This window comes from Poecilia formosa, unplaced genomic scaffold (assembly GCF_000485575.1).
Source record: "Poecilia formosa unplaced genomic scaffold, Poecilia_formosa-5.1.2 Scaffold293, whole genome shotgun sequence".
Lineage (NCBI taxonomy): Eukaryota > Metazoa > Chordata > Actinopteri > Cyprinodontiformes > Poeciliidae > Poecilia > Poecilia formosa.
The window spans coordinates 90,445-117,314 of record NW_006800232.1 but is presented as its reverse complement, the minus strand read 5'-3'; the positions used below and the strand labels follow the sequence as shown (position 1 = coordinate 117,314).

At 41.2% G+C, this 26,870-nt stretch overlaps 2 protein-coding genes across 3 annotated transcripts in view; one reads left to right on the top strand and one right to left on the bottom strand.

Moving 5' to 3' along the window:
- b9d1 (B9 protein domain 1) lies at window positions 1-4,371 on the top strand. The gene is made up of 7 exons (XM_007572042.2): window positions 1-192; window positions 354-422; window positions 607-715; window positions 1,061-1,157; window positions 1,291-1,353; window positions 1,558-1,625; window positions 1,751-4,371. Exons 1-7 carry the CDS (start codon window positions 127-129, stop codon window positions 1,894-1,896), a joined length of 618 nt encoding a protein of 205 aa, XP_007572104.1. The 5' UTR covers window positions 1-126; the 3' UTR covers window positions 1,897-4,371.
- epn2 (epsin 2) overlaps window positions 4,232-26,870 on the bottom strand; it is a 27,270-nt gene continuing 4,631 nt past the window's right edge. The window contains exons 2-10 of one of the 2 annotated variants that reach the window (XM_007572043.2): window positions 22,880-23,586; window positions 21,180-21,334; window positions 16,409-16,521; window positions 15,444-15,548; window positions 15,080-15,206; window positions 13,615-13,764; window positions 13,144-13,236; window positions 7,787-8,014; window positions 4,232-7,502 (exon numbers count right to left, since the gene is read on the bottom strand). In XM_007572043.2, the coding sequence (XP_007572105.1) occupies window positions 7,180-7,502; window positions 7,787-8,014; window positions 13,144-13,236; window positions 13,615-13,764; window positions 15,080-15,206; window positions 15,444-15,548; window positions 16,409-16,521; window positions 21,180-21,334; window positions 22,880-23,307 (1,722 nt within the window). In that variant the 5' untranslated portion in view covers window positions 23,308-23,586 and the 3' untranslated portion in view covers window positions 4,232-7,179. The remainder of the gene's footprint in view (window positions 7,503-7,786; window positions 8,015-13,143; window positions 13,237-13,614; window positions 13,765-15,079; window positions 15,207-15,443; window positions 15,549-16,408; window positions 16,522-21,179; window positions 21,335-22,879; window positions 23,587-26,870) is intronic. The other variant, XM_007572045.2, reaches the window with a different exon arrangement.

The window sequence follows — 26,870 nt, the reverse complement described above, 5'->3', positions numbered from 1 at the left end:
TCCAACCTTGTAGCCGTAGGGAAACACAAACGTTGCCTTAGCAACGAGCTAGGGCACGTTAGGAGTTATGGTTATCAACAGGTTTAATTTCAACATCAGTTAAAGAAAACTGAACTAAAATACACGATGGAAACAACAAGCAATTCTTCTGTGTTTCTTCTTACGGTGAACGGACAAATTGAGGGAGCGAACGTGAGTGGTTGTTTTATTGCTTTAGCTTAGCAGCTAGTATTAGCTTTAGCGTCACCAGTGTATTTAAGCGGTGATTCTTCGCTTTATTTCTCTTTCCGTCGTTCACCTGAACGTTTTTCCTGTTCTTAAAATTAAGTTATTCTCCTTCCTTTTTATTCCAGTTTCCAGACTATGACAATTTATACTGTAAATATTGTTACGTCTACGGCCATGACTGGGCTCCCACCACAGTAAGTAGTCATTTGTAACATTTTAAGCATTTTCTTGTCTGATATCTTTTCAGTTTTGCTCATTAGAAAAAGCAGTCGAAAAACACTAAAAACTGCACATCGAATAGGACAGAGTAGTTTGTAAAAGTCTTGTGTTAACAAATGGGTTTTGTGCGTGTGTATGTGTGTGTTTTTTTCTTTTAAGGGTTTGGAGGAAGGCATCACTCAGATCACCTCTAAAAGCTCCCAGTCTCACAAGTTAATATGGAACTTCCCTTTGGAGACAACATTCAAGAGTACAAATCCTTCTGGATGTAAGTCTTTCACACTTTCTGATTTTTAGAAAGCATCCGCAACATTTCTGCACTATATTATTAGGCCAGCTGGATTACAGATTATATATATATATATATATTTTTAACAGTCATCTTACTGAATCCAAAACCCAAATAAACTATAAAGGTGTAGTTAAAACCATATAATTACATACACTGAGTAAAAATACATTTTAAGCCACTAATTTGCCAGCATGCTTAGGGCCTCTACGCCCTAAGGGTGTAAATGGGGGAAGTGGGTAGCCAGTAGTCTATTGACTGAAAAGGTCGCTGACAGGAACGTACCAGCTACTACAGGTGTACAACTTCCTGTAAATGTTCCAGGGCCTCAGCTTGTGGTGAGCGTGTACGGACCGGACGTTTTTGGCAACGATGTGGTCAGGGGTTATGGAGCAACGCACATTCCATTCACACCTGGACAGTGAGTACTGTCATCTACCCTACTGCTGCTTAAAGCATGGTGAACGTTGCCTATGTTATTTAAGGAATCTGAGATATAAACTTTGTAGTTGCTTATTTGAAATAAAAGATAATAATCAGTTCTGTTTCTTCAGACACATAAGAACCATCCCGATGTTTGTTCCCGAGCCCACATGGAGACTTCAGAAGTTCACAGGGTGAGTTGTGAGTTAGGTGGGGGGTGGAGGGGATTATTGCCCTCGCATTAACAAAATGTGAAAAAGTTCAAAGGGTTTAAATGGTTTTGGAGAATACTTTGATAAACTACATGAAAGCATCACAGCTGTTTTGTTTGTGGTACTACAAGCCAAGTTTCTTTTTCCTGAAACTTAAGCACTTCTTTTTTCCCCTCCCCTGCTCAGCTGGTTGCTAGGACGACGACCCGAATACACCGACCCCAAAGTGGTGGCACATGGGGAAGGCCGAGAAGGTCCGTCACGCTTACTGTTCTTTAATGAGCCAAACTGCTGTAGTTTCCACAGCTTCAGCTGAGTAGTGAAAACGAGAGGAAGCATTAGTATCCGCCTGACGTTTGAATCTTCTTTTCTGTTTTAGTGACGAGGGTTCGATCTCAGGGCTTCGTCACCATCTCCTTCCACATAATGACCAAAGACATGAAGAGGATGGGCTACGACACGGGACCGACGAACTCGTCAACCGTCCAGTCCGCCACTTCCAGTCAGTCAAGAGATGCGCAGTGATACGCGAAGTAACATGAAAGCTAACTGGAGTCGCTACATATCAGTTGTCAATGTGTCTGAACTCCAGCTCAGATTGGACTGCAAACACTGGAAACTCGGGGAGTCTGGTTTTGAGACCCCAGCTCAAAACCAGAGCAGTGCATTCTGATTGCTTCTCAAAGTTGCCTACAGAGTGATACCTGTGGAGTGGAGGGGCTTGGTAAAAAGCCTCAGACTCTGCTGATGTTGCATCCAACGCCGCAGGAGGCCGTGATGGTAAGGAAGAGCTCTGTTGCCACGTTGGGTCTACACAAAATGTGAATATTGGTTATAAAACGTCAAAGCCCGACGCAGAATGTTTGTATTTTCAGCTTAACATGTAGTTTTACTTCTCGAGACACGGACAAGTTCGCTTGCAACCCATGGCGTCGTCGTGTGGAAAGGCTTCAGATGAATTTGACAACTGAAAATGTTAATCCATTTATTCACTGGATATTCTAAATGCCTTGTTATCACGAATAGGAAAGTTTCAAATTTTGTCATCTTTAAAAAAAAAAAAGTGTTAAATACTTCCATATTTTTGATACTAGCTCCTTAATTTAAAGCTGTAAATTTGTTCATTGAATCCATCTTTTAGTGGGAGTTCTCTGCCTACTTTCAGTCGTCAGATTTAAAACACTGGCTGACGAAATTGAGCTATTAGATCCGTTATTTACTAATAGCTCCCTTGTCATAGAGCAGAGTGTGTTTAATTAGATTTGGCTCAACATTGGACACATTTCCTAGAATGTGCAACTACGTAATGGTTTGAAATAGCCATGGTGTAAAAGCATCTTCTGGCATCAAGTACGTTAAATGAATGTCTCACTTCCCTTAATTGACTTAGGTCTTGCATGTAACATATAAAAGGTCCTAAACTGATGTTGAAACGTTTGACATTTAACAAAAACCTTTAAGAAACATTTTATAAAAAGGTTTGGGAGCATTTATGCACCCTCCTCTGTCAATAGGACAATACTTTATCATCTTGCTGGATGATACCAACCCCACACCAAGTTTTCTGGCGGAGGCCACCAGATTTTCATGACAAATATCCAGTGGTTTCAAACAGTTTGTGATGCAACGAACAAGCCCACAATATCACAAATCACAATGGACTTTTTCATTCTGTTTTACTCATCAGTGTGCGGTGGCGCAATAAATGAGTCCTTAATGATATGCGTCATATCTATACTCCAAACCTCTAAGGAGTTCTTAGAGGTTTGGAGAAACTGATCAGTACAAATTCAGAAATTAATTTTAGCTGAAGTTTTAGAAATACCTGCAGTTTTGTCAGTCATTTCTCACGATTATCCTATTGTGAATTTATTGTCAAGCTTTGTATCCGAGATGCCAACAGTTTTTGCATCAACACTCACTTTACACTCTTACAGCTGACTGGTGTTAAAACCAAGCAACGCAGTCCAGAAATACAAACGGCTTGATGCTTGGTACTTCTAGATATATCCTGTATTGTATAGTTGCACCTTTTTTAAGCATTTTCTTAATAAATTCTAATCCAACCATTGGTGTCGTTTAGTCCATACCAAGACCCGATTGATTTCGATTTACTTTTCGATCGTCAAAAATCAAGAAAAGACAACGAAGGCTACGGAGCTGAAGTGAAATACATTTTATTTTTGAACCAATGCAACTACAGCTGTCCTCATCCAAACAGGGTTCGGTCAGCTGCGCTTGCTCGTTTAGAGGCCGTTAAAATACCACAACTGTTTGTTTTTTTTCCTACAAAAACCCATTACACAGAATAATAAGGTATACAGAAGAACAGTATGTTACAATAGTACAAATGATAAATTATATTATACAGTTATAATGCCAAAAGGTAGAGCACAAATCCAAAAAAAAAAAAAACAACAAAAAAGAAATAAACGCAATCTGCTCCCAGTACTAAGAAAAGGGTAACTAGTCAGACAGGAGAAGGGAATAAAAGGAGTCAGTTTATGCATATAAAGACAAGACAGCTCATGAAGTCAGTTAGTTCTCTGGAGAGGAACAAAAAAATAAAACGTATTTAGTACATGACTCGGAGGCGCTCGCTGCATGGGCCGCGTTTTCACTGAACCACAGTGACGAAATCTGGTTATTAATATTTCAATATGTCAGTATAGACTTTATTGGCAACCCAAACCCTCTTCTCTACCTACCCTCACCAAGCTTGCATAATGTTTCCTAGAGATTAAAACACATTTGCTGGTTTGCAAGTACGCTTCACACCCGTTCGTTCGAGCGCAAAAACCATCATAGCCATGTCAAGAATGTCCCATATCATACACACTTGGAGCAGCTCCTCTTGTTCTTTTTTTTTTTTTTTTCCATTTTTTGTTTCGCCTGAGAAAAATTGGGATGTCTGCGTTCAGTGGAAGCATCCAAAAGATCTGCAGTGAAGCCACGTCATACCACAAGGAGGCGACAACCCAATCCAAATGGAAGCAACAAGCAACAAAAAAAAAAATAAAAAAAATTGAACACCCCACATACTTAAAGGGAATATCTGAACATTCTGAAGTGGAGTGTGAAGTCGTCAGTAATAGATCCATAACCTGTAGCAGATTGATGGAAATGTCCACAGTGGGTTTATAGAAAAGAAATCCTCAAACTGGACAGCAGGGAGAGACAAACTTAAAATAAGTTAAACTCAAAGGGTTTAAGCTCATGGAGTCCTATTAATATTTTGTTTGAAAATTCCCAGGGTCAAATCTTTTTTGGATTTCCCTGGACAACTGAATGCAAAACATTCACCACAAATTGTGCAAATCGTGAAACAACCGAATGGGGAACTTTTGCGTTTAAGAGCTAGTTCATGTCATTAAAATAAGGAACGAAGTCGGGGAACGCAAATATTTTTTCCCAAACTTATTTCTGTTCCACCTTGTTATGAATACTTGGCAAATGCTTAAAATTAAATCCGTTACCTTTCCAGATTACATAGTACTCCAGTAACACTATATTCAATGCAACATGTGTCTATGTTGAGGTTAAAATGGCTGCTGGCTGTATCCCTCCGCTTGTACTCGTCAGGCAAGGAGGGCACACATTTTTGGATTTTGTTACATTTTTCAGAGGTGCAGACCCCGGGATCAGGTGGACTGATACAGCAGCTGGAACTCTAGCATGGATACATGCTCAGTTAACACAGAACTGTACCTTCTGGATATGAATATTTGCTTGAAATGACTAAAATCGGAGTAGGTTTCCTTTGACTAGCTGCCAGGGTTTCTTCCTTTTTGTACAAGCTCACTGTGAAACGGCATCTGCCCATTACAGGATAGGAAGCTATTGCCATAAATTACTACACAGAACTTCATAGAAAAAAGAACTGTCCCTTTAAAAAAAAAAAAAAAAAGAAAAAAAAAAGGAATGGGGAAAGTCTACAAAACCTGTGCATTTTATTTTAAGCCACAATTCATCAACCCACTTTTCTTAACCAGCAGAAGAGACAGGGAAGCTCAGACTTGCTTTCTGCTCATCTATATATAATCAGCCAAAAGTAACACTATGTAATCACATAAACACTTGACAAAGCCGTAAATTAGCACAGAGTTATGAACTTGTCTCGTCAAAGAGCCTCTTAAATCATAACCTTTAATAAACAACAATAACTAAAAAGAAAAAAAAATGTAATGCTAACTAAGTGTGACGTTACTGTTCCACTTACCGTCACAAGAAACCAACAAAAAAAACAAATCAATCGCTGACTTCGGTAACAGTTGTGCTTCAAGGAGTAACATGACCAACCCACAGGGCAACAAAACCAGAATGAAAATGGAGAAACTACTAAAACACGGCTTTTTTCAGTAACAAAAAAAAAAAGTAACAACTAACTGTTTACATTGTTGTTTGCTGTGGGATTCCACTGTGCCTAATAGTCCTGTGCGAGTGTGTGTGTGTGTCTGTGTGAGAGACAGCACTGGGTGATTATCTAAGAGATTACCTATGAAACAGAAAAGTCCTGTTGGATGGGAAGGTTCTTCTCAAGGCTGAGACCTCTTCACCACAAACCAAGTTAGTTAGTTAATAAGTTCACTAAACTGCCCTTTGTTTTAGGTTGCAAAATCTAACAGAAGGTGAAAATAGAAAAAAAAAAAAAAAACTTGAGTAAAGTACACTTGGAAGCTAAATGTGCGTGCGCACACACACACACCGTCTCTCATCCCTTTAACCCTAGAAAAAAAAAAAAAAAGTTCCACCATGCTCACCTGCATCCACTTGTTCGACTCGGAAAATACTGACACAGTTCGTCTTTCTCTTCTAAAAAAAAAAAGATAAATCGCTGACCGGGGTGGAGACGAAGTAGAAAAACGCTCCGACGTGTGGCTGTCAGCATCTGAGCGGTAACAGCACGACTGCGTACGAGCACATACACACGTAGAAAACATCTTTCCTGGCCTCTCTGCAGTCTTTCAGGACTGAAAAGAGCAGTTCCATTTCCTCTAAGGGAGTGTTCATTTTATTTTTTATTTCGTCAAAGTTCAGGTCAGGAAAAAAAAAAGAAGAAGATCCGAAGTGAAGATGAAGGGTTCGGACTGAGTTAGTACCAAGAGCCGAGGCAGTGTACGGGTGTGCCTTGTTGTTTGTTTTGATCAGACTTACTCTGTGAGCTAAGGTGTAACGGTGAGTCCAACAGTCGCTGAAAATAAAAAACAAAAACAAAAAAAAAAAGCAAAAATTGTGCAAAATTCCTGCTTTGTAATACACACAACATACACGCAGGGAGTATAAACACATCTCTCATCCTTAATCCAGTGTGTTGGAGGAAAACTCACTGGGATATACACAGTGTAAAAGCACTGAGACGTGCACTCGCTCACACACGCATACACACAGACACGCTAGAGCGGATAGGGCTTATAAAAGATTAGTTCTAGAGAAAAGATAAGATGCTGGAATTAGTACAGGCTGACTCTCCGGTCACCCCATCACGAAAAAGAAGAGGAAAAGAGCATTCCGAAAGGGTGGACAAGAGGAAGAACGGAAGGAGAAACTGGGTCCAGTCCCACCCTGGTGGAAACTCTGAAGTCCGTAGACGGGTGCAAAAGATCTGTGTGGTCGCCAGCATCATGTTAGGATCAGCCTGGAACTCACGAGACGAGGCAGCTTGTAGCTGAGCAGGACAGGAGCAGAAACAGAGTCAGGAAGTATTTTAGTCGGGCACCTGGCTGGGAGTGGCTTATAGATGGATACACGGGATAAAATATCTCCTTGTTAGTGTCGAGGAGCAATTGAAGGAGAAAGCGGGTCCTCCTTTCACAAGAGGAAGGGGTTGGTGGTTCCGGCGGGTTGCGACCCGGCCTGGGGGGGCATGCTCATCAACGGCTGAGGCATCGACATGGAGGGCGGGATCCCGGCGCCCACGCCGCCGCCCGTGCCGGGCATCCCGTGGCCCATGGGGGCCATCCCTGCCAGGGGGACCATGGTGACGGGCTGAGCGGGCACGGAGGCCAGCGGCATGGGCTCGGCGATGCTGCCGAAGCCGGAGGGCATCGGGCTGACCCGCATCTGGTTGAGGGTGGGGGGAACCGGCTGGGTCATTTGGAACGGGTTGGCGACGGGAGCAGGAGCCGAGCCGCCTGGATGGAGCAAACAGTCGGTCAGTTCAGCAGAAATATCAGTTTTTTTTGTTCTTAGGTGTGCAATTAAAGTCAAGATAATAGCAGAAATATTCAATTATTCAACTACTTTTATGTGTTTCTATTTATGATTCACAACTGTTACCCGCCTTATGTCGCTTTTACTTCAAGTTCGTTGGCGTAACGAGACAAAATTATAAAATATTCAATCGGTATGAATGGCTTAGCAACTTTATGTTTCCAGAAAAAAAAAGAAAAGAAAAAAGAATCATCTGAACTCCTACCTGTAGCAGCCAAGAACGGGTTAACGACGGGCGCGGGCTGAGCCGGTTTGGTCACCAGAGAGTCCAGATTGACCAGCGCCGCGTTGGGTCCCAGGAAGGACTCCGGAGTCTTTCTGGTCGGGTTTGTGGAGATCGAAGCGGAAGTGGGCAGCGGGTCGAAGAGGTCCAGGCTGCCGCTACTGGCCAGACTGACTTGGGAGGGGAGAGAGGACGTTATGCCCGCGTCGGCTGAAAACGGAGAGAGGAAGGAGGACGTTAAATCCACTGATGAGAGGGTTTTGTATTGAGCGAGCAAAACACTGGACTGGCATCTCTCAAGCGTAAATATTTCTTGCACATTAATCCTCTGTCCGCTACACACAAACAAGCGTCTCTCCATTTGCACTTAAGAACTTCTGTTTACGATGGCGTATATAAAAGACGATGCCATTATGAGGGATGTCAGAGGCAGACTGGCTGTCATTGGTGGCAACAGTCAGACGGCAGTGGAGACGCTCGTTAGTGCATTAATCCAACCTCAACATGCCTGCGGACACAAGGAAATGTCAGAGACAAAAACCGCCGTCGCGCAGCAGGACGTTTGACACCGTCTCCGACAATTCAAATAAGGAGATCGAACTGATTTAGAGTGTTGGTGTGCGAACTGCTAATACACTTTGATGTTTATTTCAGTCGGAACTGAAAAATATCTATCGATGAAAGGCGTTTTCCTCTCTTCGGGTTCTTTTTTTTTTTTTTTTCTCGGTGTTTATTTGAGCTAAAGCTTAGATCCAGCCACCTAAATCCCTTTACACCTTCAAAAACTAAGAAAAAACACTTAGATGGAAATCCATTCAGAATCTGGTTTGAGTTTAAATTTGTTCGTTTTGATTCCAATTGAAATTAAATATCACAGATCTGAGCGGGTTTCCATAGTTTAGCCTGACAGAGGGGCCAACAGTGAACACAAATAGATAAAAACATCACAGTGATATGAAAAAAACAAAACTCAAAAAAAACAAAAAAAACAAAACAAACGGACTTGAGCCAGGCAGTTTATTTCCGCGGAGAAAGAATGTCTTTTGCCACGTAAAGTCAATTTCAAACGCTGCCTTCGCTCAAGTCCGTCGGTACATTTATAGAAAGACGAGACAGTGTGTCTGTGCCCTGACCCCCCCCTGCAGAGGGGCTACGTCTGCTGAGGGGCATTTTTGGAGACACCAAGGGAAAGAAAAAAAAAACAAAAAAAAAACAAACACACACTCCGTGTCATTAGATGGACGAAGACAGGGTGAGTACCAGTGGGGACAGAGGAGGAAGAGCGCAGGCTGTCAAACTCTGAGAAGTCTTCCTTGGATGTACCATTGGATGTACTGAACAGGTCAAAGTTACCTGGAGGGAGACAAACCCATTCACACAAACACGTGCGACACACACAAAAGACGACAGTAACTCACCAGGTGAACACAAATTACAGCAGCAACAGAACACAGACGAATGGAGACGTTACGAGTACAAAAGTGTGCGGAGATAAGCAAATAATATGTTAACCCGTAAAGCATGCAGGTGGATGCAATCCTGTTCGGATTTCGTGAGGTCAGAGGTCACCTGTGTACTGGGAGATTCTCTAATCTTCACAGATGGTTGATGATTAACTAAATACCCAAATTAAAAGCTTCTTTTTTGATTATTAGGTGAATGAAATGTGTGTGCTTACAAGTGGAAATAATAATTATAAAAAAAAAAACAAAAAAAAACAACGGCGTTTACCTGTGTTGGAGGTTTTAGGGCGGCCTGCTCCAGACCCCCAGGGGTCGGACGCCGGAGCGGAGTCTGCCCAGGGGTCGCTGGCCTTCATGGCAGGCAGAGTTGCAGGAGCAGCCCAGGGGTCGGGTGGCACCGACGGCCGAGGAGCAGAGCCTGGGAAGAGAGGCGAGTAAAAATAAAAATGTTTATGCAGAAACAAGCTCTGGTAGGGAGGTGGAATATTTTTTAAGTTGGCTAAAATCTAAAGGCATAAATGCATAAAAAAAAAAAAGTCATAATATTAGAAAAAAAGACAAAACTTTATCAGATGAAACCTTCAATGAGCAAAATATATATATATATTTATCAGGATCTGGTGTGATCAGCTCAGTTCATGTGGTTCTGTCATCAAAATAGACTTGGTTGTTTGTACAACTGTTTCAAAGTGCTATTACTGATAATGCAATGTTGATGTGTTAAAAGATGTTTCTATTAAGTATTATTTGTAAAAAACCTATATGAAATAACTTCACAAGATGCTCAACATTCCTCATTTTATTTTAGTTTTTTATTTTCCATGTTGGAGTTCTAATATTACAACCTTATTCTGGTGATTAAAACAAATCTGAGCCTGACTCTAATATTCCATCACAGAGTTTAACTTAATTTAAAGTTAACATAAACAGGAACTTTAAAACACACTTGTCAAACAAGAAGTTCTGTCTTAGGCATGCTGACATCACTCTGAACTGTAGAAACCCAAGGAGAGCACAAAAAACTAAAATAAAATACATTTAAAAATCCATGTTTTCCAAAAATGACATTTTCAAAAACGAAAAATTTGATGAATTGATAAAAACTGATTCATTGCTCAGCCGTACTGTCTGTCTTCTTACAGTGGTAAGTGGCTACCATTCTGTAAATGCAGCCAAAGATGAGGACAGTTTTTAAAAAGGAAACGTTCTCCGGCTCCTCAAGAGCAGCAACATACCTGCTGTCAGCAGAAAAGTACCAGAACCCAAAGATGTGATGTGCAAAACAAACAAAAAAATAAAAAAAGCACATCTGACTGTAACAGGGTGTGCAGCATAACGAGACAGGGGGAGCCAACATGGCCTATTAGTGTGAGCTTAATGGACACATCCTGCTCCCTGTTGCTTGACTGAAAGTAGTGTTGCACTTTTATCTCCCCAAGAATCCCTTCCTGCATCACAAACACCCTGCACTCCCTTTCTTCACAATCTCTTCCTCTAACTCGCTCCCTGCTCCCAGAGCAGCAATGCTGCCGAGCCAGCCGAGCCGCATTCCGATTAAACAAAGACTCACAGTCCAGAGAGCTGCAGGTGGAGAGCAGCGATGCCTTTCACACACACACATAGACACACACACACAGCCACTTTACTCTGTTCCTCTCCAGAATGACAGTAAGGATGTGGATCTTTCCCAGTAAGAATGTGTGTGTGTGTGTGTGTGTGTGTGTGTGTTTACCATAAGGCTGCCACGGGTCTCCTGATGCAGCTGCAGCTCTGGCTCCGGCCCCGCCCCCCATCCCCCAGGGGTCAGACTTGGGACCTGGCTCAGGGACATTCATTAGATCCATCAAAGATGACTGTGGCTACAAAGAAGAAGAAAGAAGAGTTTAGGAGGCTGGGGAAAAAAACGAAGGAAAAAAAAAAAACTAATTCACTGAAATAATAATTGGGTTCTGTTCGGCATGTTGTACAGCACAGATCACCAGCCGGACATCAGCAAAGTAAAGAAAACGGAGACAGATGAAGCTGTTTCAAGCGCATATCTGAGTGAATGTAATGACTGAGTCGCCATAGCTGTCAGATTCCACGCGCGTCTTTACCTCCTTCTTCTTCTTGGGGAGCTTTGCTGAGCCTGGATCTTCTTTCTTACTCTCCTCCAAGGCCATCTGTAGTCTCAGGTCATCACCTCTGCGTAGGCGCTCCTCCTAAACACACACCGAGTCTGAATTAGCAGCCGGCGTACGTCTTGAGCCAGAGGTGTCCAAACTGTGGCCGGGGGGCCATTTGTGGACTCCGAATGACACAAATTTGTCCCAGCGGTGCAGGTGGTTGACTTTTTTTTTTGCCCTAATTAGGAACAGAACTATGCCCCACGAATTAAAATCTTCTCACAGCAATGTCAGATTTAACACAAAGTATTCATCTATTAATAACCAAGTTTCCCGTTTACTCTTTAACTTCATAGGAAACGGAAACATATCTTTCCATTGAGTTCATCTCTGAAGTAGATCTTGGCACACCTAAACCTGCTTTTAATTACATTATGTAAAACTTTACAGAGTGTAAAAAAAAAAGAAAAAAAAAAAAGAGTGACCTAAGTTATGTTTTTATTACTGAGAATAGCTCCTGTGGGAGCTACCATTTTTCAGTTTTCTTCAATAAAGTCGAAAATAAAGTAGTAAAGTAATATGGAAAACATGCTAAATCTTTTGGATTTATAAAGACTGACATCTCTTCCCGTCCGAAGGATCTATTTCATTTACTCAACTAAAACCCTTCATACCATGTTTACTGTTAAGCAGGTTAAATTAAATAAAACTTAATAATTTTAGTTTTTAAAATAACATTTTTATTTTTTTTTTGGCTCGAATGTACGCCTGCTGAGGATTTTGGCCCACGTTTCAGAAGTTTACACACTTCTATCTTACACCATGCACAAGCCACAGCATGTACATATGTATCCGTTTTAACTAATATCTGTTAGTGATTAAAGCTGAGATTTGACACACAATAAGGGAGGAACGGACGCATGTCGGAGCATGTGTCTGGGACGATGTGTGCATACCTGCTCGGCTGCTTCTCTGCTCATGGCCAAGGCGAGCTGCAGCTGGAGCTCCTCTTCTCCACTGGTCTGAGGTCTGGCCTGCTCCAGCTCTGAGCCCGCATTGGGAGATGTGGCTAAAACACAAATTCAGAGCGCGCGTTAATGTCACGGTCGCCGTCTGCCACGCGTTCAGCATGGAGAATAACTATTAACTATTAAGTACCTTAATGTGCCAAAAGGTAGCTCCATCTTTTCTGTTAACCTGGACGTAATGCTGATAGGGCTGCAAGTAATGCTTATTTTTTTTATTTTTTTTGTAATTGATTATTTATTCTATCGATTACTCTGATGATTAATCAGATTTTTTTTTTAAATGGCATGTTTTGCAGATTTTTCATTCAGTAATTTCAGGATTTTTATTCTATATTACAAATACATTAAAAAATGCAAATAAACATTTTTTTTTATTGCCTAAAATGTAAAAACAAGGCATTCCTTTTGTGTACGTTTGATTATTATAGCAAAGCATACATCTGTAATATTGTGGGTACAACGTATTTACATAGAAACCTTTTNGACTTGAGCCAGGCAGTTTATTTCCGCGGAGAAAGAATGTCTTTTGCCACGTAAAGTCAATTTCAAACGCTGCCTTCGCTCAAGTCCGTCGGTACATTTATAGAAAGACGAGACAGTGTGTCTGTGCCCTGACCCCCCCCTGCAGAGGGGCTACGTCTGCTGAGGGGCATTTTTGGAGACACCAAGGGAAAGAAAAAAAAAACAAAAAAAAAACAAACACACACTCCGTGTCATTAGATGGACGAAGACAGGGTGAGTACCAGTGGGGACAGAGGAGGAAGAGCGCAGGCTGTCAAACTCTGAGAAGTCTTCCTTGGATGTACCATTGGATGTACTGAACAGGTCAAAGTTACCTGGAAGGAGACAAACCCATTCACACAAACACGTGCGACACACACAAAAGACGACAGTAACTCACCAGGTGAACAAAAATTACAGCAGCAACAGAACACAGACGAATGGAGACGTTACGAGTACAAAAGTGTGCGGAGATAAGCAAATAATATGTTAACCCGTAAAGCATGCAGGTGGATGCAATCCTGTTCGGATTTCGTGAGGTCAGAGGTCACCTGTGTACTGGGAGATTCTCTAATCTTCACAGATGGTTGATGATTAACTAAATACCCAAATTAAAAGCTTCTTTTTTGATTATTAGGTGAATGAAATGTGTGTGCTTACAAGTGGAAATAATAATTATAAAAAAAAAAACAAAAAAAAACAACGGCGTTTACCTGTGTTGGAGGTTTTAGGGCGGCCTGCTCCAGACCCCCAGGGGTCGGACGCCGGAGCGGAGTCTGCCCAGGGGTCGCTGGCCTTCATGGCAGGCAGAGTTGCAGGAGCAGCCCAGGGGTCGGGTGGCACCGACGGCCGAGGAGCAGAGCCTGGGAAGAGAGGCGAGTAAAAATAAAAATGTTTATGCAGAAACAAGCTCTGGTAGGGAGGTGGAATATTTTTTAAGTTGGCTAAAATCTAAAGGCATAAATGCATAAAAAAAAAAAAGTCATAATATTAGAAAAAAAGACAAAACTTTATCAGATGAAACCTTCAATGAGCAAAATATATATATATATTTATCAGGATCTGGTGTGATCAGCTCAGTTCATGTGGTTCTGTCATCAAAATAGACTTGGTTGTTTGTACAACTGTTTCAAAGTGCTATTACTGATAATGCAATGTTGATGTGTTAAAAGATGTTTCTATTAAGTATTATTTGTAAAAAACCTATATGAAATAACTTCACAAGATGCTCAACATTCCTCATTTTATTTTAGTTTTTTTATTTTCCATGTTGGAGTTCTAATATTACAACCTTATTCTGGTGATTAAAACAAATCTGAGCCTGACTCTAATATTCCATCACAGAGTTTAACTTAATTTAAAGTTAACATAAACAGGAACTTTAAAACACACTTGTCAAACAAGAAGTTCTGTCTTAGGCATGCTGACATCACTCTGAACTGTAGAAACCCAAGGAGAGCACAAAAAACTAAAATAAAATACATTTAAAAATCCATGTTTTCCAAAAATGACATTTTCAAAAACGAAAAATTTGATGAATTGATAAAAATTGATTCATCGCTCAGCCGTACTGTCTGTCTTCTTACAGTGGTAAGTGGCTACCATTCTGTAAATGCAGCCAAAGATGAGGGCAGTTTTTAAAAAGGAAACGTTCTCCGGCTCCTCAAGAGCAGCAACATACCTGCTGTCAGCAGAAAAGTACCAGAACCCAAAGATGTGATGTGCAAAACAAACAAAAAAATAAAAAAAGCACATCTGACTGTAACAGGGTGTGCAGCATAACGAGACAGGGGGAGCCAACATGGCCTATTAGTGTGAGCTTAATGGACACATCCTGCTCCCTGTTGCTTGACTGAAAGTAGTGTTGCACTTTTATCTCCCCAAGAATCCCTTCCTGCATCACAAACACCCTGCACTCCCTTTCTTCACAATCTCTTCCTCTAACTCGCTCCCTGCTCCCAGAGCAGCAATGCTGCCGAGCCAGCCGAGCCGCATTCCGATTAAACAAAGACTCACAGTCCAGAGAGCTGCAGGTGGAGAGCAGCGATGCCTTTCACACACACACATAGACACACACACACAGCCACTTTACTCTGTTCCTCTCCAGAATGACAGTAAGGATGTGGATCTTTCCCAGTAAGAATGTGTGTGTGTGTGTGTGTGTGTGTGTGTGTTTACCATAAGGCTGCCACGGGTCTCCTGATGCAGCTGCAGCTCTGGCTCCGGCCCCGCCCCCCATCCCCCAGGGGTCAGACTTGGGACCTGGCTCAGGGACATTCATTAGATCCATCAAAGATGACTGTGGCTACAAAGAAGAAGAAAGAAGAGTTTAGGAGGCTGGGGAAAAAAACGAAGGAAAAAAAAAAAACTAATTCACTGAAATAATAATTGGGTTCTGTTCGGCATGTTGTACAGCACAGATCACCAGCCGGACATCAGCAAAGTAAAGAAAACGGAGACAGATGAAGCTGTTTCAAGCGCATATCTGAGTGAATGTAATGACTGAGTCGCCATAGCTGTCAGATTCCACGCGCGTCTCTACCTCCTTCTTCTTCTTGGGGAGCTTTGCTGAGCCTGGATCTTCTTTCTTACTCTCCTCCAAGGCCATCTGTAGTCTCAGGTCGTCACCTCTGCGTAGGCGCTCCTCCTAAACACACACCGAGTCTGAATTAGCAGCCGGCGTACGTCTTGAGCCAGAGGTGTCCAAACTGTGGCCGGGGGGCCATTTGTGGACTCCGAATGACACAAATTTGTCCCAGCGGTGCAGGTGGTTGACTTTTTTTTTTGCCCTAATTAGGAACAGAACTATGCCCCACGAATTAAAATCTTCTCACAGCAATGTCAGATTTAACACAAAGTATTCATCTATTAATAACCAAGTTTCCCGTTTACTCTTTAACTTCATAGGAAACGGAAACATATCTTTCCATTGAGTTAATCTCTGAAGTAGATCTTGGCACACCTAAACCTGCTTTTAATTACATTATGTAAAACTTTACCGAGTGTAAAAAAAAAAGAGAAAAAAAAAAGAGTGACCTAAGTTATGTTTTTATTACTGAGAATAGCTCCTGTGGAAGCTACCATTTTTCAGTTTTCTTCAATAAAGTCGAAAATAAAGTAGTAAAGTAATATGGAAAACATGCTAAATCTTTTGGATTTATAAAGACTGACATCTCTTCCCGTCCGAAGGATCTATTTCATTTACTCAACTAAAACCCTTCATACCATGTTTACTGTTAAGCAGGTTAAATTAAATAAAACTTAATAATTTTAGTTTTTAAAATAACATTTTTATTTTTTTTTTGGCTCGAATGTACGCCTGCTGAGGATTTTGGCCCACGTTTCAGAAGTTTACACACTTCTATCTTACACCATGCACAAGCCACAGCATGTACATATGTATCCGTTTTAACTAATATCTGTTAGTGATTAAAGCTGAGATTTGACACACAATAAGGGAGGAACGGACGCATGTCGGAGCATGCGTCTGGGACGATGTGTGCATACCTGCTCGGCTGCTTCTCTGCTCATGGCCAAGGCGAGCTGCAGCTGGAGCTCCTCTTCTCCACTGGTCTGAGGTCTGGCCTGCTCCAGCTCTGAGCCCGCATTGGGAGATGTGGCTAAAACACAAATTCAGAGCGCGCGTTAATGTCACGGTCGCCGTCTGCCACGCGTTCAGCATGGAGAATAACTATTAACTATTAAGTACCTTAATGTGCCAAAAGGTAGCTCCATCTTTTCTGTTAACCTGGACGTAATGCTGATAGGGCTGCAAGTAATGCTTATTTTTTTTATTTTTTTTGTAATTGATTATTTATTCTATCGATTACTCTGATGATTAATCAGATTTTTTTTTTAAATGGCATGTTTTGCAGATTTTTCATTCAGTAATTTCAGGATTTTTATTCCATATTACAAATACATTAAAAGATGCAAATAAACATTTTTTTTTATTGCCTAAAATGTAAAAACAAGGCATTCCTTTTGTGTACGTTTGATTATTATAGCAAAGCATACATCTGTAATATTGTGGGTACAACGTATTTACATAGAAACCTTTTATTTATTTATTTTTTTACAGTTCTGACTTAAATATTGCTCTGTGTGTGATGTCCTTTCAGCAAACGGCCTTTTTTTTTTGAGTCTGCATACTACAGTTAACAAGCGTTTACTAAATTAGTTGATGATTTCAACTATCAAATCGTTTCAGCCCAACATGCAGAATAAGAACAGAAAAACAAACTGGTTTTAGACATAATTTATGTAAACAAAATAAACTTAATTGCAGCATTTGATTTCAAGTGTTTAAAAAAAAAAAAAAGGTGTGACTGGATGATGCGTGACAGCACATCTATAAAACCCTTAAAAGACGACAGGTTCTCTCATATACTTGGATTAAAACAGTCCATAGTGGCAGCCAAGCGCTGCACGTGGCACACTCTCCACCGGGCCAGAAAAATGCAACTGGCACACGCTCGTTAAGGTAGCTTACACCATTTACTCCAAGCCCACTTTTGACTCGCTGCAGTTGGAAGCCACAAATTTCAAAATAAGGGCCCTCTATGACTCGTGTGAAAGATGTGGGTTTGTTGGCGTTTTCAAAATGTAAAACGTTCAAATGTTTTCTTCCCCAGTTCTTCTTTCCACCGTGGCCAGAACCGTGTTTGGTGCGTAGGCTGCGCCCATAAACGCCGAGTCGAACAAAGGAACACCGACACAAATATGTTGTGACGGTTTCCCGGTGCGACGAGGCAAACTTCACACCCAACACTCCAAATATGACTGACATCCACCTGCCTGTGACGACGCCTCAGACACGTCAGTCTGATCTCTGCACACGCACAAAACGCCTGACGTCAAATCTTTCCGTTATTTAGGGAAGTGGAGACGCCGACCTCAATAATCAAATCGACCTGGCAGTCAGAGAATGCAGCTGACAACAGGTTTTAAAAATCACACAAACCACCCAGGGAACAACTCAAAATAATACTTGCGGTCATGAATCGAAACAATTATGACGTGCTGACATCATTTTGTCGACACCATTGAGTGGTCTGCCGACTCGTACTGAATCGGCTCTGATCTGATCTTTGATCTCTGCATCTATCAATATTGGAAATATTTAAAATTAAATAACATAACTGCATTCAAGTTTTTTTTTTTTGTTATATATTTACATCACATTTTATCCTTCAGGCAAAAACATACGAAAAAAATGTAATAGTGTTTAGCGACCCTCGGAGCATCATGTTGCCACCACCGTGTCTCACTATGGCGACTGTGTGACATTATCGTTTTTCACTATGGCGATGGTGTTTTCAGTGTTTTGAGAAAAGTGTTAGTTTTCCTCCACACAGTTTTTCAAGGTTTCGGCAGGTCTCAGCAACTCAAATTTAAAACTGAAGACATTTTTAAGACGCTTATGAGTGAAATTTACCTCCACAGAAACGTACGAACTTCGTCTAGTCAACTGGCGATAAGTTTGAACTTATCCGTGATAAATGCAAAAAATGCTACCTAGCTAGCAAGGGTATGTTAGCACAGTGGGTTACCGGTAGTCTGAGTCTCAAATATTAGATCCATGAATTTAAGGCCTTTTAAGGATGCGAGGACACCCTGGTTTTACATGAAGGCCAAATGGTTTTTGGGCTCATCTGGTTGGACCAGGGTCAGAAAACTGCATGTTTTAAGCGTTTCCCTGCTTTGGCACACCTGATTTAATCAGATGGCTGACTGACAGGCTTGTGCTGAACTGCAGATGCTTAAAACAGGTGTGTTAGAGTTGGGAAGCATTTAAAACATGCAGGGCAGTGTGCCTTGAGGAGTAAGAGATGGAAAACACTGGGTTAGAGCTTCTTCTGCACTTTAACTTATAAAAAAAAAAATAAATAAAAAATTCAAATCTGGTGTTTTATCTTTAAAACAGCCAGTTCAAATCGTGACACCGGATTAACTAGCAAGAAATCTTAATAAACGTGAAGTCGACACTGTGATTGATAAGAACTTTTCCCTATTCAACCTCAATAAGTCGCATTCAGTTCGCATCTTTAGATTCACACACACTGCCTCATTCTGGCCGTCTGTCGACAAAACTACACGTGCCAAGGGAAAGTGACCGGGGTGGATTTTCATTTGTATTTAACAGAGATGTACTTCCTTAGCAGATTAAAGCAGAGTCAGAGTCAAAAGCAGCTGCATGTCTTCCTTAAATAAACTCCCAACAATAACACATTTGGGACACACAACTGTCAGATACATGAGAATAAAGACAAAAAGATTTGGTTCTATCAAAAGAAACGTTTGAGCTCATGGGTTTAATAAAGTTGAACGGCAAAAAAGAAGGAACATGGTGGCATTACTTCAACATGCAACACTTCTAAGGCTTATAAAACACTATGCCAACTAAAACACACCGCTGTGGGAGTAGACCATATACGGCATACTGTTTAAACGCAGCTGCGCCTACATGAGGAGGGGGGGGCAAGAATGTCTGAAACTTTGATTCTCATCTACTCTTCTGCCATTTCCTGCCAACTTCAGACTCCCTGAGGACTACGCAACTCTAACTAAGAATAGAAGGCTGCATTTTCAGAAAGTAGAACACCCTGGTGTCACCTCTGGTGGATTTACGGACTGCTAATGGTATACAGCATTTTAAAATCAAAGGGAAGAGTCAGGAAATCCCGTCACATTCGCAGACATGTCGTCTCTTGCGTCGGGAGATAAGTGGGAGGCAGAGTCCAAATGTGAAAGCGAACTAAAACCCGCCAAACACAGAAATCAAACGTTCATGCGTTACATGAAGCTTTACTCCTAAACTTTGAATGTCTGCCGTCGCAGCTGCAGTCGTTCGCTCATTCACTCGCGCCACGTCTGGACAACAATACTCAGAAGGTTTGACTGGAATCCCAAAAATCCCACGTCACCTCCCACGACGGCGGCCCGACTCAACTCCAACTGGGTCTCCGCTGACGAGTCAGCTGCTGAGGTTTTAGTCATAACGGGCAGAAGAAGAAGAAGAAGAAGAGCTTCGAGCATATACACACTACAATCCAACAAACTAACTACCTATATGCATGATACGTATTGTAAATTGTATTCAATATTATCAAGTGGTACATTTATTAAATTAATATTTAAAGATCAAAGTCAAATTAAAATCATGTAAAGTAAGGTATTTAATCTTTTTTTTTTTGCACAAAAAAGTGCAAGCCATTAAAAGAGATCAAATAGACCTTCTGATTGGTTAACATGCAGAGCAGATAAACTGCAGACCAATCACTTTGTCTGTAGCAGGGCTCACCCTGCCCAGCGACTTTTATGAGTAACGTAGATGAAATTGACTATCTATGCTCTGATGTATAATGAATAATTATTTCAATATCTATTTACCAAATTAATTAAACATACACTTGTTTGCAAATGCAGTTATTTAATTTCCACTTTTATACAAATTGCATGTAGACATTTACTAAGGCAGTTACTGATGCGCTGAACGGCGGCACTTCTGACCCTCCATACGGCTGCATCGCATCTAAACCACGCAGGTTAAAACGGCGTGTGAGGCCACAGACAGACGAGACCCAACAGGCATCCCTGCAGACACAGTCGTCCTGCTGGGTGCAAAGGAATGGAGGTCAGAGTGTGAAAGGAAAAGAGGCCAGGGTTCACTCTTTCATTTCATCTCCACTGTGGTAACCTACTTTGCAAATGCGACTCATCTTTTCTTTCTTCTCTTTTTTTTTATATATATATATTTGTGACCTCTTCCTTGCGATCATTTTCTAACTAATTACAATTTCCCACGGACTATATTCGACTCATTATAGAGTAATGTGCATGACCTTTTTGGGGTTTTTTTTTAAACTAGAACAGTTCCTCTAAAATGATAAGTCATCAGTGACGCCTGCTGCACTGTCACTGTTTCGGGAGAAATGAGCCCATCGGTTGACAACGCGAGCAGATTCCTCTGTCATGTGTATAAAAGATGATTTTAGGGACGGGGGGGGGGGGGGGGGAGTTTGGTGTGGGTGGTGATCTTCTTCCTCTTCTGTTTGTGTGTGGGGGAGTGGAAAAGAGCTGAGGAATGCAGCCCTGGTGCAGAATGGCCAGGCAGGGATGGAGCGGGGGGAGGGGAAGGTGACGGCCTCATGGTTTTAGGCAGAAGTGGCGCTTCCTGATATACGGTGACAACAGCTGATTTAGTCCTTCTTTATCTGGCGTTTAAACATGGGGGGACCGAACCCTGTGGGGCCTCCGTAACGTCTGACATACTTACAGCCGTGGTAGGAGGCGGGGGAGCCCTCCGACCTGCCGTACTCTTCGCTGTAGGATGTGGAGAGGTTGGGCTGGGACGAGCCTCGGCCGAAGCCCATCTGAGTGCTCCCTGTGGACACCTGGGCCATGCGCTCCTTAGTCTTCAAAGCCTGAGACCTAGCATGACCAAAACAACAAAAAAAAACAAACAGGAAGCGTTCATATCGTTTTGACCTCTGCCGGTTCAAATCTGAGCAGGAGGAAGTAAGGAAACAGGAAATAACATGGCAGCCAGTCAAGATTTTTGGTCCGCCTTCAAAAGTGTAAATTCAGTGATTCATGATTAGTACAGGTAGTTTTACTGTACAGAAGAAGAAGAAGAAAAAAGGACAAGCAAATAATAAAACAAAATGAACAGACTGGTGGATTAATGGGAAAGTTTGCAAAAAAAAAAAAAAAAAGGAAGACACGGGGATTCACTGGATCCAAATGATTTTAAACATATCTAAACAGACCACTTGGATGGACAAAAATGGAAGAATGACTACATTTTACAAAATAATTTTCTTTTCTTTTAAATCAATATGTGTATTAATGGATGGAATAAAAAGAGAAATTGACGAATGGAAATAGAAAGATGGAAAGAGAAAGACAGAGAAAGCAATATTTTTGCTTTTTCTTCCTTTTTTTAATAGTTACACAAACTCGGGGGAAAAAGTTAAATCAAATTTGACGTTTCCAGACTGTGTAGGAAACCTGTGTCTTTGGAGATCAGAGTCAAACTGTACTAGGAGGAAATCTGCAAACAAAATCCAGAATCACAGAAAACCAGAAGATCATCTCAACACAGCGACATCTCGCCAAAGCGGTTTTCTCAAACGCAAAAGCAAATTGTGTCTTTTTTTTTTTTTTTTGCCATTCCACAGCTATAAAATTTTCATTCTTAAAATATTTACCACCAACACAAAGTCCAACAATTTAGTTTCATTAAACCCGTAGCTTTGGTGTTTGGTAATTTGCTGGATTATGTAAGCAGTGTTTTCTGCAAGACATCCTGCCATTTCATTTTCTCAGTTTAAACACGACAGAAGAAAAAAAAAACCAAAAGAATGTTTGCTGCATAAATACTGAAAAGTAAAAGACTTTTCACTAAGTTTTGTTTATGCAGCAGACCGCTTCAGATTGGAGAGGAACATTCTGATGTATTTACTTTTTTATCAATGTTAGTTGATAAAATAAAAAAAATATTCTCCATATGAATCAACCAAAGATAATATTTCAGACCGAAAACTGTCCGATTCTTAGATTCGCTGTGATTAATGATCAATATCAGGCCGACTGACTGATGTATCTCCACTATGGAGTAAAGGATTTAACAACTGTTTCAGTTTTTGATGTCAACCAAAACATAAATGTATTAATGCAGATACAGACTGAATTACAGTAATACAAACTATTTCTTAAAGGAGCAGTAATACGTGTTTTCCAGCCACATCATGTCATCTTATACCACAATTAAGTAACTGTGTCACTTTCAGTTGTTAAAAAAAATGATGAAATTATCAAACATGGCTTCACAGAAGTTTGACTTTGCAATTTAACACCTTGAAATTCGGCCTCTGTCTCTTTAAGAAGCTCCTGCTATTTCCCACACTCTACATTCAGAGCGTTTCTTCATTAAGCTAAAAAGTCGATTTTACATAAATTTGTGATTGACCTCACCTCTCTCCTTTAAGGCGCTCCTCGTCCTTCAGCAGCACCACCAGCTGCTTGCTCTTCTCTCTGACGTTGATGCCCTGGTCTTTGCCGTCTTTGTCGATGTACTGGAAGTCCTTGAGGGTCTGGATGGCGAAAATGTTCTCCTTGCACTGCAGCGCCACCCTCTCCGAGCCCGTCTTTATCAGGTAGTCGAGCAGCGTGAGCGCTTTGTAGACGTGGCGCCAGTTCTTCCCGTGGTCGTTCAGCCGCTTCCAGATCATGTTCATGATCTCGCTGAAGGCCACCACGTTGTAGGTGAGGTCAGCCACCTCGGACATGAGCGAGGACGAGGGGCCCCACGGGTCGTTGGACGTGGCCTCTCTGACCTTCTTCTCGGCGTCAGAGTAATTGTTGACCATGTTTTTCATCTGCCGGCGGATGGTGCTTGGCATGGTGGCGGTGAGGTTGCGACAAAGAGGAAGAATTAATATAAAAACAAAACGAAAACGGAGAGGAGCTTGGGCTCTGGTAGTGTTGGGAATGAAGGAGAAGTTTGTAAAGTCCACGTGTCTGTGTGTCCTCAATAGACGTTTATCCTTTTGTGTAAAGTGTCACGTATGCTTAAGAGGTTTCTTCAGGCCAGCGAAGTGTTCCTGAGTCCTCCAGAAGAGCATCGGTTAAAACCATCTCCACACACGCAGTGCAGGCAGTACACAAGACCACGCCATCACCTAAACAACACACACAGCAGATGAGTGTAAGGACATGGGGGAAAAAAAGCAAAAAGAAAAAAAAAGTATAAACAATTACTGTGGGATAATATGTGCTCATCTCTCCAGAAGTTCTCGCCGCGATCCTGATTTACACACCTCAACAATAACATGGTGTTGAATTGCATTTATAGAGGCAGTTGTAGTGGCTTCCGTTTTGAAACCAGACAAACATGTTTCATACTTTCAGATAAGCACTTTCCATGCCTGCCCACTTCAGATGACACGGGGCCCCGCGGGTTGTGAAAAGAATGGCGTTTCAGCTTTCACAAGATCATCTGCGTTTACAGTAACTCGACACAATGGCAAATTAGAAGGTAGGCAGCTGAACATGAGTAATGTCTGGAGCGCTAGCTCCGCGTGTTCAAACCTCTTGGAGAAAACGAGGTGGTGATGGTGCACTCTGGGTGGACTAGGAGGGAAGTTGACTGACTAAAGTATGGAACAAAGTATATTTACAACCCTCTGGGTTACAAACTCTGGTACGAGAACCACTGGAGATACCTCGGCTGCCTTTAGCACAGTTTTACTGAAATTCTTTCAAGGAAATTACGAACAAATTAACTGTGCACAGAGCACTGTGTGCACTACATGGTCATTTTCGGACGATTATCCATAAAAGTCTCAAAAAGGAAGTGAACAACAGAGACCCGGAAACAAGAACATGAATATGTTGTGTTCATTTCACCTCAGAGTCAAAACTCCTAGGAATACCATCCAAACTCAACCTGCCTGTAGTTCTGTTGCAACTGCAACAAGCAGTGAGCTTTGCTAATTGATGTGCACAGGGCCCAGGCTAACCACTACTAGCAATTTAAGCTAATTATGGATTTTTCTGGATTTTGAACTTGCTCACCTAAGGAGATTTTATAATAGTGCATGAAAAGTTAACAAGGTAAAAAAAAAAAAAATAAAAAATAAAAATAGAACACATGCCAAAACAAAACAACAAAACATAGTGCAGATATGTCTAGCTTTAATGCATTTCAGGCTTTTGCACCAATGTATCCTCTGGTTTCATTTTAAACATGCCATTAGCAATTAAAATACCCAAACTGAAGTCTTGCGACAGAATCCATAATATAGCGTTGTTGAGAGAGCAGCATTAGGTGACTATAACTTCATTTGAACATAATGTGGGGAACTTATGCAATGTTCTGCAGAAACTCAGTACTTTGTTATATTTGTGAAACTTGAATAACAGTAAATGTTGACCTCTTTGGAAGATTGGCATTAACAGCAGTGACTGTAAGGAAATATTTACAAAAAATGTATTTAAAAAAAACTGAAAGGAAATATAAAGTTTTCCCAAACTAGTAACAATTACATAAGTTACTGTTATTCAAGTTTACTACTAAGAAATCTAAGCAAAGTAGACATGGCAACTTAATCTTGATTTGACAAAGTGCAATCTGGTAATAAATAAAACACAAAATACAGAAGAAAATCCATTTACCTGCCAGAACACTGAGAGCAAAGAAGTAGCCAGAGGCTGGAATTAAGTTTATTTTCCACTGATTGGTTTTGATTATTGACTGGTAGATCAAATACAGAAAAATCTAAGTAGTAATAACTCTTAATTTATCAATCTAATAGAATGTACTAAATATTTTTACACATATAATTTTACTGATAGCAATTCTGCAAATTCTCTTGCAAAAAAAAAAAAATATCCAGGAGAATTTTCAGATCTTCTCTTTCCCTTTTGATTCTCAAATATACAAATGTAAACAAAAGTACAGATGTTCTTTGATCCTGCAAAGCCTGACTGTATGACAAAATGTGTTTCCACCACATGGTGGGTGGCAGACAAAAAAAAATAAAAAAAAATAGAGATGAGGTCTTATAAATAGCACTTCCTGACAAATATAGAAAGTGAGAGTAAACTGTGCTACACCTCCATGTTCCACATAAAACCTCTAGACCATGAGAACCTCAGTGTTGTAGTGCAATGAGTCTACGTTTTAACAAGTGCTGCAGTCAGGTGGAAAGAATAGAAAAACAATTCTCTGAAATACGGCGCTCATTTGGAAACTGCATAATGCTTACTGACTCAGCTGATCTCGCTCAAGTCGATGTAAAAGTTTTCTGCGTCCTCTCCATCTGCCATGTAGGTAAGACCAGTGATGACTTATGCAACTCTGTAATCTGATCTCTGCATTGAGCAAACAAGCCACACCCACACCAAGTGCTTTCACAATGAATTTTGATTTCTGTGCAAATTGAGCGTTTGGACTTAATAACGTAATTTGCTCTTTCTGAAAAACCATCGAGCGGCTATTTGCGCTGGCCCTCGTGCTCATTTCGCAGACTTCCTGCCAAGCAATGCCACAGACGAACAGCTGAAGCCGACACAGGAAAGGAAACAAAGAGTGTATGTTTTTTTTATGGGATAATAAAACAAGTTGGCACATCCCATAAATTCACTAAACGCCAGGCGAAACGTGATCCCTGTGGAGCACTCCCTCCCTCCAAAATCCAAATCCCTCATCACCCGCCACTCCCTCCCCCCCCAAACTCTGCATCCGCATGAATGCAGCTCAGACCTAATGACACATCTGCTGCTATAATCACCTATTCACCCGAAGCTGACAGGAGGAAGAGAGGAGAGTCTGTCTCGTCCATCCCACCCCCCCGTTTCGTCCCGGAACAACGCCCCCCCAATACGAGCAGACTCGGCTTTGGAGTCACAGAAGGTCTACAAGATGTGCGTGTCGAAATGCATATTCATGAGTCAGGGCAGGTCAGCTATATCGCTACGTGACTGACTCTGTCATCAATTTTTGTCATTTTTGTACGCCGTCGAAAGTCAAAGGGTAAATTAACATCGAAATCTGAGATTGTGTGCTGCCAAACATCCCCACTTCCTGTTCGCTCATTCTGGATTCATCCGACAACCAAGCCAAGGCAAAGGACACAATCACTCAAACCGCGTTGCCTCTGTGGAAACGTCACCATCATCATCTACACATCAAGCTGGGTTTTTCATTCTACATCACTGTCCACGTCATGTGCTGCCTCTTTTCCACCTAAATGCGAATGATAATGCATTAGAAATGCGTGTGGTGATAAATGGATCTCTCACATCCTGTGGTTCAAAGATATTTCTGAAGACTGAAAGATTTTAGGAGAATTTCTTATGAGTAATATGGTTACTTATATATATATATATATATAGATTTTAGGAGAATTTCTTATGAGTAATATGGTTACTTATATATATATATATATATAGATTTTAGGAG